Consider the following 13205-nt stretch of genomic DNA (forward strand, 5'->3'; position numbering starts at 1 on the left):
TTGATGGAATTTCTTAGAACATTCCTTATTTAACCATTCCAAGCTTAAAATGAACTTCAGAGACAGTAAACTAGATTCCCCATCCCCCCTCATCTCTGTTTGCACACTCTTTATACTAACTGTATACACTTTGTATAATATTAAAGCAACTGTTAAGATTATAATATAGAAGTACTTCAGAATAAAATGGTCAGAGCATCTGCTTGTATTGAGAATGCTGATCAGGGTAACATTCACACACACACACACACACACACACACATAATGTACCATATGAAAATTCTTTTCTCAAACCTAAAACTTTTCTGCATCGTTATTTCTTTCTTTCTTTTTTTTTTTTTTTTTGAGACAGAGTCTCGCTTTGTTGCCCAGGCTAGAGTGAGTGCCATGGCATCAGCCTAGCTCACAGCAACCTCAAACTCCTGGGCTCAGGCAATCATGCTGCCTCAGCCTCCCGAGTAGCTGGGACTACAGGCATGCACCACCATGCCCGGCTAATTTTTTCTATATATATATTAGTTGGCCAATTAATTTCTTTCTATTTATAGTAAAGACGGGGGTCTCGCTCTTGCTCAGGCTGGTTTCGAACTCCTGACCTCGAGCAATCCACCCGCCTCGGCCTCCCAGAGTGCTAGGATTACAGGCTCCCAGAGTGCTAGGATTACAGGCGTGAGCCACCGCGCCCGGCCTGCATCGTTATTTCATATTAAATTTAGAAGATAGCAAACTCTTCCAATGAGCCAAACTTTTTGATGAACATGAATCCATTTACATCTCGACACCTTACTAACAAGAACGGAACTGAAACCCCCCTCCCTCCTCCGCATTGGGAACAGCCCTGCAGTTAAGGATGGTTTCCATCCCCCATCCCTGAAGCGAGAATAACTGTGCTGTGACCCAAATGCGGAGGGTTAGCAGAGTAAGCGCACATGAGAATAATTACTTAACATGACCATGAGCGAAGGCAATGAGCTTCCCAGACACAGGAAACGAAAATTCAGAAGGGGAGGTAGAGCTGGACAGGGTTCTGAAGGCTTCCCAGACAGCAACTTCCTTATTACAAACAGCAAATTGGCTAATAAATTTATCACTCTGTCATTTTATATGTAAGTATATTCTTAAGTCAGCTAGTTAGCATGATGACTTTTTGCAATGTGCATGTCTTAGCAATGCCAGAAAATCAACCTATTTATTTCCAGCAGGAAATAAAACCTTTGGTGACAGGAATGCTCATTTTGATATTCCAAATCACTTGTAGGTTTAATATTTCGATTGAAACCACAATTACAACTATGCTCAAAGGAAGAATATTACACAGAAATCTTGGAAAGGGCCTCTTTGATTAATTATGTGCACCGAAGGAGAGAGGAAATTAAACAACGCAATGCCTGAACCCTACGACAGGAACTCTTGACCTCTAGAGACAAAGGGAAGGGGCAAACCATCCTGCTGTTATGTTCTGCTCTGCTTCTCGTGTGCTTCACTCAGATTTATGGACCCTGGGACCTTCTGGTTTTCAGGAAAAAAAGTAGAAATGCCATAAATTCAATAAGCAAGTCTGCTTTTAGATTTGGAATAGCATGGGAGAAAAACATTCTAATAGAGTCAATTATAGTACATTTTCTTTTGATACTCATTCATCAGCTATTTTTTAAGCTGTGCACAAGAGATACAATGATAAATGAGAGTGATGGCAGCATGCCTCAAGGAATTTGCAGGCGGGCAAAGGAATTGGCAAATACAATAGAGTGTGTGTTAAATGCTATTATAGGGTTAATAGAGGGTGTCACGGGAGAGGCACTAACCCAGTCTGGGTCATGGATACTTGCCAGATAAAGAGATGCTTCAGCTGAGATCTGAAGAATAAAGTGGAGTAAGCCAGAGGAGGCATGAGTAGAAAATATCCCAGGTAGAAGGATCACCTTGATATTTGCAGGTAGACCAGGTTAGCTGGAGTACAGAGGTCAAAGAAAAGTATGGAGAGACAGGTGCCTGGAGAGGAGGCAGGGTTGGAGCTATGTCATGGGGAAATGTCTAGGAGGGATACTATGCAACAACAAGGGACAGAGATCTTGGTCCAGGGACACATTTTTTCTCTTAGACTTTAGAGAATGCGGTTTCTATAGCTAATGTTATGATTATAGCATGATTGCTGGAGTGTATGAGAAAGATTATGTGTTTATTTGCTTGATGATGCAGTGAAAGGGAAATCACACCTTTATCACATATGGAAGTTGGTGGGTGATCTGACTCCCCTGGGGGACAGTGTGTGCAGACCACAGATAATGCCTTCTGCCTGTGTGTAAATGAAGGAGAATCCCTTGGAGAAACCATCATCATCATCACCATTCATTCATTCATTCATTCATTTGAATTGTAAAATCTCAGAGAAATCCCATTAGAAGTTAATTTCACTAGTAAAGGCCCTAATCAAATCAAATCAAAACAACAAGTAATGCTGAACATCTACTATGTTTGAGGCATCCAATCTGCAAGCCATGGCAATTTATTTTTGAGACACAAATTGCTGTGGTGATTTGACATGTCCAGAAACAACTTTTGCATGGCTGTCCCAAAAGGATGGCCCCAGTTGCACAAGATATCAAAGGCTGTGAGAATATGGAGATAACTGGCTCTGGGTGGACATCTCTGGTTTCCACATTGCTCAGATCCTCTGCCAGGGCAACACATTGGGAGTCTTGACTTCTCATTGCAAAATATGCCTGATAATTTCATACAGAAATTGTATTTGTTTACTTTCCCTTGTCCTCAATAAGAGGTGGTTGCTTAGAGTGGGCAGAATTAGTAACCCACAGAGTTACTGGATTCTGTGATTCTCACAGGTCCACTTTCTGCCACATGGAGACATTATTCACTTAGAGTATCATCTTCTATGACATCACTGCTGTCAGCTCTCTGCTGTGCATGTCAGAAGTGTCCCTGCTAAGCCACTGGACTCTACTTCTTGCTTCTTCATATGGCCATCATTCTAATCCTCTTTATTTCTCTCACTGGTGTATTTCCCCACATTCCTGCTTCTGCTTAAGGGGGGTTTATTGGGATGTCTGTGTGTGCGCTTGGGTGAGCTGTTGTCCTGAAACTACAGGGTGCCACGCCTTGGCCCGTGCACAAACATCACTTTTAGGATTTCCACTCTACTCAAAATTATAACCATCTCCCTACAGACAACACTCTGTGGCATAAATATAATCTCATGAATCCTTAAAGAATAAAATTATTAAATTCTATACTTCTATTCTGCCATTTAGTAACTGGATACTATTTTTGGTCCCCAAACACAGAGATAATGTTTTAATTGTTTTGCCATTCTAACAAATATAAATATTTTATATACAGATTATTTGGCCAAGTTTTTACACTTCTTGAAAATTTAGGATATCAGATAATCTAATTTCTTGACAAATTGGATCCCATCACCATTTTAGGTTACAAACTCGGGTATATAGGAAAGAGTCGGCTAACCCTTTCCCTGCCTCCCTCCTGTTTTTATCTGTCTTCTCTTGCAGTTAGTGATATTATCTGTTTTTTGAACAACTAAAAATTAGAATTCTCTTTTGATAAACTTAGTAATACTTTTCTTCAACGTTACCATTTGCAAAGCCTTTGTATGTTCAAAACCCAAGAAGGCAACTGGCATTCATTTGCTTCCTTCTGCTTTACATCTTACTTTCTCAGATTGCTGATTTTCTTTTGTCACCAGGTTGTGTGTGTGTGTGTGTGTGAGAGAGAGAGAGAGAGTAAGCAAGGGCCAGAGGACTTTCTCTTCATTTTTTAAGTTTCTTTCTTTTTGATGCAACATATATAACTCTAGAGTTAACTCATTTTTTTCAATTTAGGATCTCTAAATGCTTCAGCAGCAGAAATTTGGTGACTATATTCAGCCTCCCTGAGAATGATACTTAGGGCAAAGAATGTTCCTTAGGAGTAGTGATGGCATTCTGACAAGAGCTGAGCATGCGTGTTGGGAATTAGTAAGAAGCAGGTAAAGTTTGGCCAGAGTGTGGGGAGCCTTGACTGTTACACACAGGGTGGAGGCAGTGGGACAGATGGGAGCTCCTGGGTGCTTTTGAGGAAGGAGTGGTACTAGATAAGTAGATGTGAAATCCAGAATCGGTTGAAGGGAAGAAGTTCTGGAGACATCGAGAACAGTTAAGTAACTTCTGGAAATTCAGGTGTGGAGCAACAACCCCTCCATGTCCACAAACCGTCTGGAGCCACCCAGCACCAACTGCACAGGATAATTGCGGATCGGAAATAACACAGCTGATACCTATTGCATTGATTTTCAGATGTGTTTGACATCACATTGATCTAAGAACCAGTTTCAGCACAATCTCTTTCAAAGTGAAAGAAGGACAATAAAATGTTAATAGAAAGAACACTATCACACCCTCTTATTATCCTTGTAACATTATTACAGTCTAATCAGCAATTCTAGCTGGCCCCGAGATATGATCTTCACACTGTTTACTTGCACGTACGCTGACTCTGACATGACTCAATGCAATGTTCTCTGTCTGGAGACACCTTAGAACTGAGCATAAAAGCCAGTGATATAATTGTTAAACACAACATCTGTAATTTGAAAACTCATCTTTCTTTGAAGAGCATAGCAGATACTTTCAACCATTCTTCTTCCATGCTAATTCTTTTAAAAGTAGGGAAGATAAAGAAGGTTCATGCATATCTTTAATAGAATGTTCTCCAAGTCTACATATTAATTCATAAGTACCTATATATAATGGTAAAGTGAGGTAGACAGCTGCTACCTTGCTCTGCAGTACAAAGATAGTGAACTTGACTTGGTTAGAAGAATCGATAGGTCAGGCCGGGCACGGTGGCTCACGCTTGTAATCCCAGCACTCTAGGAGGCCGAGGTGGGAGGATCGCTCAAGCTCAGGAGTTCGAAACCAGCCTAAGCAAGAGTGAGACCCCCGTCTCTACTATAAATAGAAAGAAATTAATTAGCCAACTAATATATATAGAAAAAAAATTAGCCGGGCATGATGGCACGTGCCTGTAGTCCCAGCTATTTGGGAGGCTGAGGCAGGAGGATTGCTTGAGCCCAGGAGTTTGAGGTTGCTGTGAGCTAGGCTGATGCCACGGCACTCACTCTAAGCCTGGGCAAAAAAGCGGGACTCTGTCTCAAAAAAAAAAGGAAAGAAAAAGAATCCATAGGTCTGATATGTGAGAGATTCCAGAGCAGCCAGATCTTAAGATCTTACTGCAGGAGGCAATTGTAGAGGAAAGGAAAGGGGCTTGGAGCTCATACTGCCTGGAAAGATTTCTCTTGACTACCCCAGGCAGAAGTCAAAAGAATAAGCAACATGTTCTGGTCTCCTGACCTGGAGAAGAGGATGACAGAAAGATGTGGAGATAGCCCCTAAATATTGGAAAGTTTTTTAGCACACTACAATGCTTTTTTCCCTCTTTTATTCTGGGAAGAGATTGAGATGACTAAAACAAAATTTTTTTTGGTCCCAAAGGTTTACTTTTTAAAATTAATATTGGTTAAATGACTCATTACATGAGTTTTAGAAAAACAGGAATTCACAAATGTACTCCTATGATGTAAAAATACCACAAATTGTCCCCATTATTTGGAACTACAGTAAGGTATATGAAGTATTGGATTCCCAGGAAGGACAAACAGTGAAATAAAGACGTGTTCATCTTTATCTATTGCTAGATAAATGTAAAACAAAGTTTTATTTGGGTTTCCACTACATTTGGAGATATTCTGGATGATCTAACTTAAAATGTTGCTGTGGAATAGAAATGAAGCTTAGTCTGGTGATTGGCAGTAGCACCTCAAAGAGATAAGCAGGCTTCTATCCTAGCAGCTGTGGATATTAGTTTGCTAAGAAGATGCTTTGCACATGGTCAAATCTATGTAAGTATGCCTCAGAGTGAACAGCAGAAGGGAATTATTAATTCAGAGATGGTTAATTATTCTCTTGAGCAATGATGAGTTGGTTAACTAGTTCATAAGTATGAATAATCAATGTTTAATACTCCACACTGTGACAGCTGAGAGTCAAATTTTGAGTAAGAGTCATGTCAACATTTTCAAATCCATCGTTAAAAAGAAATGTCAGGAGAAAGTCAAATGTGTACACATAATATTTCATAAAAAGAAAATTAAAAACTTTTTAAAAGAAAAAATTAAAGTTCTGTAGCATATACTAAATCTTTTAAAATCTTTTAAATTAATTGCACATTCTCAATTTTGCATCATAGTTTGGTTCTAAATTTCCATTTCAAGTTCTAATAGAAAACACATGTATTTATGCTATTCTGTGGAAAGAGATGGTAATATTTTTTGATTATTTGTTGTCTAATTCTCCCAATTTTGAAAACAGTGTATGGGTGTAGTTTTGAAAGGTTTTTATTTGTAATGTTCAAAGTTTTAATCATTATTTTTATCTTTATTGTTAGACCTTGATTTTTCTGGCAGGCTAATATAATTTCATCACAATTTAAGTATACTTACTGGAAACCGAGAGACTACTATCCTACTTAAAATGTATCATGTCTCCAATTGACAAAACTTGTCATTTAAAGTAATATTTTAGCATAGTACCTCCTAGAATAGTTTGTTTCTATGGATATAAGAAGAAGAAGAGGAAGAAGAGGAAGAAGAGGAAGAGGAAGAGGAAGAGGAAGAGGAAGAGGAAGAGGAAGAGGAAGAGGAAGAGGAAGAAGAAGAAGAAGAAGAAGAAGAAGAAGAAGAAGAAGAAGAAGAAGAGGAGCTGAGGAAATTTCTTCCCCCGGGGTTTAGAATAAACACATTTCATAAAATCTGGCATAGATCATTCAATCTCATTTGAATTTTAGTACATTTGAATTCTTGCAGCAATTTTCCCCTCACAACCACTAGACCAAATATGGAGTAACTAATTCCTTCCGGCTTGAGTTTGTTCTGGTCCTAAAAAGTCTCTACAGCAAGGTGATTGTAGTAATGGTGGGTGAGTCATCATCCTCTCCCATGAGGCATTAACTTTGTCTTACTTGCAGTTAGATCCTTATTGCCTAGCTTACGGTGGGCACTCAATAAACGTAAACTGAAGAAATGAAGGAGACAACAGTAAAGTAGGCCTATTTTAAGTGGTTTCAGTTAGGAATACTGCTTAAGGAGGTTAATACCGGCTGCTATCACGTGGATTCTGTTATCTCTAAGTCAGCAGATACTGAGAAATGCCCGGATGGCCTTCAGCTTTAACTAGCCATCCAGTCAAAAGAAAATAGGTACTTTTCATTTCAAGCTGTATTGTGGATGTCTAGCTTCTGAACAGCCTCATATTAAAAATGTAACTGAGACTGAAGATATATTTATTTCAAGTACTTTCTGGGCTCAATAGATCTCATCCTAGAAATTGAATCTCAGAACAATTCAGTGATCTGGCCAAGCCCACCCATCCAACCAGCAAGAATCCAATCCATGAAATACTATGATTTTGAACTGTCATCCTTGAAATGCTATTTTGTGAACAAGGAAGTTGGAAAATAAGTGTAACACGTAACAAATAATAAAATTTTAAAATCTTAAAACTCAGTAGTTTTAAGACAGCAGAAATAGCTTTTGATAAAAACACAGGTAAAATTCCAAAGGTTAGCTAAGTCTGCAATGACTCTCAGTGTGGAATCAGAGCAAGTGTTCCAACCTGCAAATACGTTTGTGGTTATTTCCTACCTTAAATACATTGATAGGAAGATCAATGACCACGTAGATAAGGTCTCCGAGGGCAAGGCTGGCTATCAGCGCATTGGGGCCATTCCTCATACACTTGTTCTGGTAAATGATCCTGAGCAGAGTTGCATTCCCCACCATTCCCACGATGAAAATAGTACAAGATATCACAGTGTTAATGTATTTGAAAGCAGAAGTAATCTTAGTCTGTTGTGGGCAATAGTTGTGCATTGAGCCATTGCTGGGTAGGGCCAAATTAGTGGGTCGATGAGTGGTAACCAGGAAGCTGAGCTCTGTCCCATGAAAAGTGGTGAAATCATCCACATGATTGCTTAGATTTGTGCTGTATGTCTCAGGATTATCGCTGATTACATATCCAACCAGTACCAGCCAACAGGATGCCCTGAGGCACAAGGTTTCCATCTCGATGCAAATTTGAGGAAATGTCTCTTATCGTGTTTCTTTTACACCCTCACTTTTTTTCCCCACCTGGAAAAACAGAAAAGAATTTTCGTTACAAAATTCAGCTGAAAAAGATCATAGTCAATGGTTATTTACTGCTTCAATTAAAATGTAGGATATATTTGGCAATTAGATAAAATATATGAGAGCTATATGCAGCCATTGTTAATATCATGAGAACAGTTACATGGCTGGATACTTTCTGGACAGCCCTGGTATATATGTCAGGTTACCTCGTGGCAGAACAAACCCAGAAAAGACCAAAGCTCTATTGGGCAAGATCTATCTCCTCTACCTCAACTCTATACATAGATCACAATATGGATGAGGATATGTCTGTTTTTCCTTCAAGTAATAGTTACTTATCTTCTCTTCACCAAGGCTGATGAGATCCTGAATTACAAAAATCTTTAAGAGTTGAGATATGAAATATTTATTGATGAAAGAGAAAAGGCATGATATATATGCCCAGTAAGAGTTGCATAGTATTGAGGCATAAAATACAATTACCAAATATCAATCTTCCAAAATATGTGCTGCCTTCCACACAGCACATAATGAACACGGGAATAAAGTGCAGCACAGGCAGCCATCTAATGTGTCACAAAGCATTAAAATCAGAACTCTGGTTAACGCCATCAACACACTTAACGATCTTAGTTGTAATAAAAATGAAATAATTAATAGAAACAAAATATTTATTTTGAAAGTCTTGATGGTTGATGTGTAAGATTTATATCTTCTAACAGTTTTTTTCACTTTCACGTCTCACAAATTAACATCACAACACTTGCCAATGAGTGAAACAGACTTTCCCAGGCTAGTCATAGTATTTGGTTTTCCAAGGAAGATAAGTACTCATGCTATTTTATATACCACCCTATATAGCTACATTTATTATACATCAGTCACTGTGCTGAGTACTTTATATTCATGATGCCCCTGAATCCATACAATGATCCTGTGAAGTGGACACATGGCTCCATTTTGAAGACGGGAAAACAGAGGCTCAGGAGGGTGAAGTAGCTCATTCAGGCTACAGGCGTAATTCTGTGATTCTAAGGCAGGTCAGTGTGACTCCAAGCCTGAGCTTTTAACTGGACTAGACCATTCTGTCTCTTGAAAAAATAAGAATTTGTGTTTTATTTGTGCCAAAAATGTTATGCCGAAGTTTCCAGAGTGTAGATAAAACAATAGACTTGGGAGGGTGGTTAGACAGTTTTGAAATTATCATCTGGCTTTTTTTTTTTTTGTAAGTCACTTGTAGAGAGCAAGTGGTCCCTTTTGTCCAGAAGTCTAGGTTTCTCCTTTAATCCTTACGGAAAAGACACTGGGAAAACAAGGGAACTTAGAGTAACAGAATAGTCAAAGGTAAATAAAAATAGCACCACCATTTCAATATTTGGTGTATTTCAATATTTTGCGTATTTCCTTTTCTGTGGGCTTTTATGAATCTTTAAATGAAGACCATAACCTCAGTTATGCAATGGTGTGTGTATGTGTCTATGACATATATACCCACGTCATAATGTCATTTTTAAAAATTGTGTCCTTTTCCTGACTCTATTCAAGGTTGGTATTAATCACTTTTAGGAATTTTGACAGTTATCTTGGGAAATCAGTAAAGCTTAGGTTTAGTAAGTAAATATATGGACAAAATAAGATTTATTCGAGTTGCATAGAAGGTGTAAGGTAAATATACAGTGCAAGTATTGCATATTTTTGCCTTCCCCAGAGATATTTCCCAGGAACCTGAAATAATATCATTTAACATATAGTGAAAGATTATATATGTATCTCTGAACTGACCTGAACTTTATAACTCTAGGTAGGCAGGAGAGATATCCTTATTTTACTCATGAGGAAACTGCCTCCTGAAGAAGTTAAAGTGATTAGGTCAAGGTCTCATAACTAAGAAGTGGAAGGACACTTAATTTTGCTTATAGGATGTGACTCATTCTAAGTGATAAAAATAGCAACTTTTCAAAACTAGGGGCATGCCATGTACCTGTAAGTTCTACCTGGGCTTGATTATAAATAGTTTTTTCTTACTGAGTATGTGATCAAATACTGAGAGACCGATGAAATGCCACCATCTCCATTCCAAAGCGAAGACCAGCTCTTCAAGAACAAAGCTTATTATCATCCTCTGTTTTGGGTCACAGAGATGGGGGAAAAGAAATACTTTCAGCATCTCGTGCTGTTTAATGATTAAAGCATCCTAATTTCCCAACCTTCCCTAAGTTTTTTTAAAAATGAGAGAGAGGAGGCCCTTTCCAGAAACAGAATGGCTCTTTGCCAGTTAGTCTTGTCAGGAGGACATTCCTGAACTGACCTGGCTATTGTGGGTATTACGCCACTCAGCAAGGGTCCCACTGGTGCTTTGAACATTAGCACGCTGGTCTGCTCTCTCAGCTGCTCATGGGGAGGCCAAGACTGTGGGTTCTTATGGCGTGAGCCAGCTACCACTGACAACACCTTCCTGCATCCTCCAACAATGACACCACCACAGAAACCATTTCTAATGGCATCTCTATCAGGTCCACACATATTAAGCTGCAAAGCTAAGGGATGCTTGGCAAAGGCATGTGGATACCATATTGTCATTGGGTGAAAGATACAAAGCCAAATGGAAGAACCCTCTTAAATGGATGCTCTTCCAAGGATGGGTCTGCAGCTCATTTCCATGGATCTGAGTCAGGCCGTGCTTTGAATCATCAGCAATAATCAGTCATGGCTCTAGCGACGCATCTCAGGTTAAGACATGAAGGATACGGTCTATGGATCCGGCATTCTTCCTGTTTGGGGTCTGAGAGCTTACTGTGGCACAGAAGCTATTATTAAAGGAAGAGGACTGAGTCCTCATGCTTACACTTTAACCATTTAACATATCGGACTCTCAGGATCAAACGTCACCTGTAATTAGTAATTTGGAAATTCCGACCTTACCAAAATGGCACGAGTTTAAAGCATTTAATTCACCCGAAATGATTGCCAAGGTGTTTCTCAATTAGCTAACAAGCACGGGGGAAAACAAATAAACTCTGAACTTTTTACAAGTTTTCTGTGGTTTTGCTCTCTGGGTAAGAAATTAGCAACTCTCCTTAGTGACAACGGCTGACTTTAACATGCCTCCCAGTCCCAGCTCTATCAGGAGAAAGCCATTAGGATGGTGTAAACAGAGCCGGGTTATCTAGAAACAGCCCTTGTTTTCTGCACGTGAAAGGCAACAAGTGCCCTTTAAAGGAGCGCACAGAACACCGCGGCCAGACCTCCACAGGCTGGTTTCCAAAACGAGCTACACTGAGGGTTTTCCAGAGCCCATCAGTCCCTCACTCACACCAAGCGTCCTTGGCCACCCTCGGCATAACCAGGGCGTGTGGGGCAAAGGCGCAGGCGGGCAAGAAAAGGCTGCGGCGCAGCCAACTCCACAAGTAGGCTCTGGAACAGTCGACGAGGACGTGATGTTCCTCAAAGTTCTCGTCTGTCTGGGGAGAAAGGGACACCCAGGGAAAACTGCTGGGCTGCCTTTTGCTCGAATCCCGCCTGGGAGGTGAAGTTCCCCAAGCACCACAGGGCGCCCGAGCACACCCCACCACGCGCGCCGGGGCAGGTGGGTGCGGGCCGCTGCGGCGCGTCGCCCACGGGCGGCCGGGCGAGGACGCTCCTGGCTCGCGCCTCCTCCAGCCGAGGGGCCCCGGCGGCGTCTCCCTCACCCCGGCTCCGACCCCGTCCCCGTCCCCGTCCCGGAGAGGAAAGACTTGCACTGACCGTGGAGCGCGGCGGGCGCAGACAGCTGCCCGGTCCGCGCGGCGCCCGGGCCAGGGGAAGCCGGAGCCGGCGAGGGTGGGTGGCGCGGAGGGCGGCGGGTGTCCCGGGCTGCGGCGCGGCGGCGGCCCCGGCGGCTCGGCTGCCTCGGCTTCGGGAAACTTCCCAGGCACGGCTTCTCTGGGGAGGTCTCGCCGAGCCCCCGGCCTGCGGCGACGAGCGGGCGGGAGGGATGGAGCCGCTCCACCGCCTCTCCACGACCGCCAGACCAGAGGGATGACTGTACGCGCGCGCGCCAGGCGCGCAGGCAAAAGAAAACTCCAGAGGAACACGCCTCCCGCCCGTCCTCCCTTCTCCTCCCAACGCTCCCAGACCTCCTGCCCCACGCTAGGACCGCAGGAGCTTCCTAGCCCTCCGGCTCTCCTGGGACCCCAGCAGTCAGAAGCACAGAGCTGCCGCCCCCTTCCAGGCCCCGAAGGGCAGGAGTCTTTTAACTGTTTCCTTTCTGAAACGAAGGGGGGTGGGTCGAGGAGACCGGGTAGAGTTTTTAACAGCCAAGACTCAGAAACCTGAAAGGCCTTGCAGAGGAAGACGTCCCCTTCCTCAAGTTAGGGAGGCAGGGTCCATGTGTGATGGAGCAACTGGAGACTGAGCCAGGGTCCAGGGCGGTTTCTCTGTGTTCCCTGCCCCTTGGCTCGGCTTGTGCGCCCTCTTAAGCTTATAGAAAGTTGAGGAGCAGAAGTGGGCAACAGTTTACTGGATCCTGTTTGCTTATAGATCCCGTTTGCTTCTGTCCTGTACCTTGAAGCCAGCGCCCCAACGCTACAGACCCCTAGCCTACAGCAAAGAAGGAGGAGAGTCTGTGGAAGGTTCCAGAGTGTCTCAGGGAAACCGGTGATTCCTCAAGAAATTCGAACGGTGAGGGTACAGAGTCCCACAGAAAGTGAGGCTCAACATGTTTATCACAGCCAGGACTTCCCACTAAATTGGGGGTGGGAGAGGAGATGAGGGACAGAATTGCTGGTGACATTGGGGGCTCCTCAGGGAAGGCCTGTCTTGGAGTCCTTCAGTGCACTGTTGATGTTGGCATATTGTTGAAACGTGAGGTCAAAGCACTGGTCACGTTGTATCGCATGCTGTTCTAGTTGTCTGTTGAAGCTAAGCAAATCACCATAAAATGTAGTGGCTTAAAACAACGGCAGTCATTCACTCTGCTTATCAATCTGCAATTTGGGCAGAGCTTGTCTGGGACAGCTCAGTTTTG

The 13205-nt window shown here is 42.2% G+C and overlaps 1 protein-coding gene across 1 annotated transcript in view; it reads right to left on the bottom strand.

Annotated features, from left to right (window-relative positions):
* Positions 1-12242, bottom strand: part of EDNRA (endothelin receptor type A) — a 54970-nt gene extending 42728 nt beyond the window's left edge. Inside the window, exons 1-2 of the mRNA XM_012783759.2 lie at positions 11945-12242; positions 7715-8200 (exon numbers count right to left, since the gene is read on the bottom strand). Coding sequence (XP_012639213.1) covers positions 7715-8134 — 420 coding nt within the window. The 5' untranslated portion in view covers positions 8135-8200; positions 11945-12242. The remainder of the gene's footprint in view (positions 1-7714; positions 8201-11944) is intronic.
* Between the last annotated feature and the right edge of the window lie 963 nt (positions 12243-13205).

This window comes from Microcebus murinus, chromosome 15, assembly GCF_040939455.1.
Source record: "Microcebus murinus isolate Inina chromosome 15, M.murinus_Inina_mat1.0, whole genome shotgun sequence".
Classification (NCBI taxonomy): Eukaryota; Metazoa; Chordata; class Mammalia; order Primates; family Cheirogaleidae; genus Microcebus; species Microcebus murinus.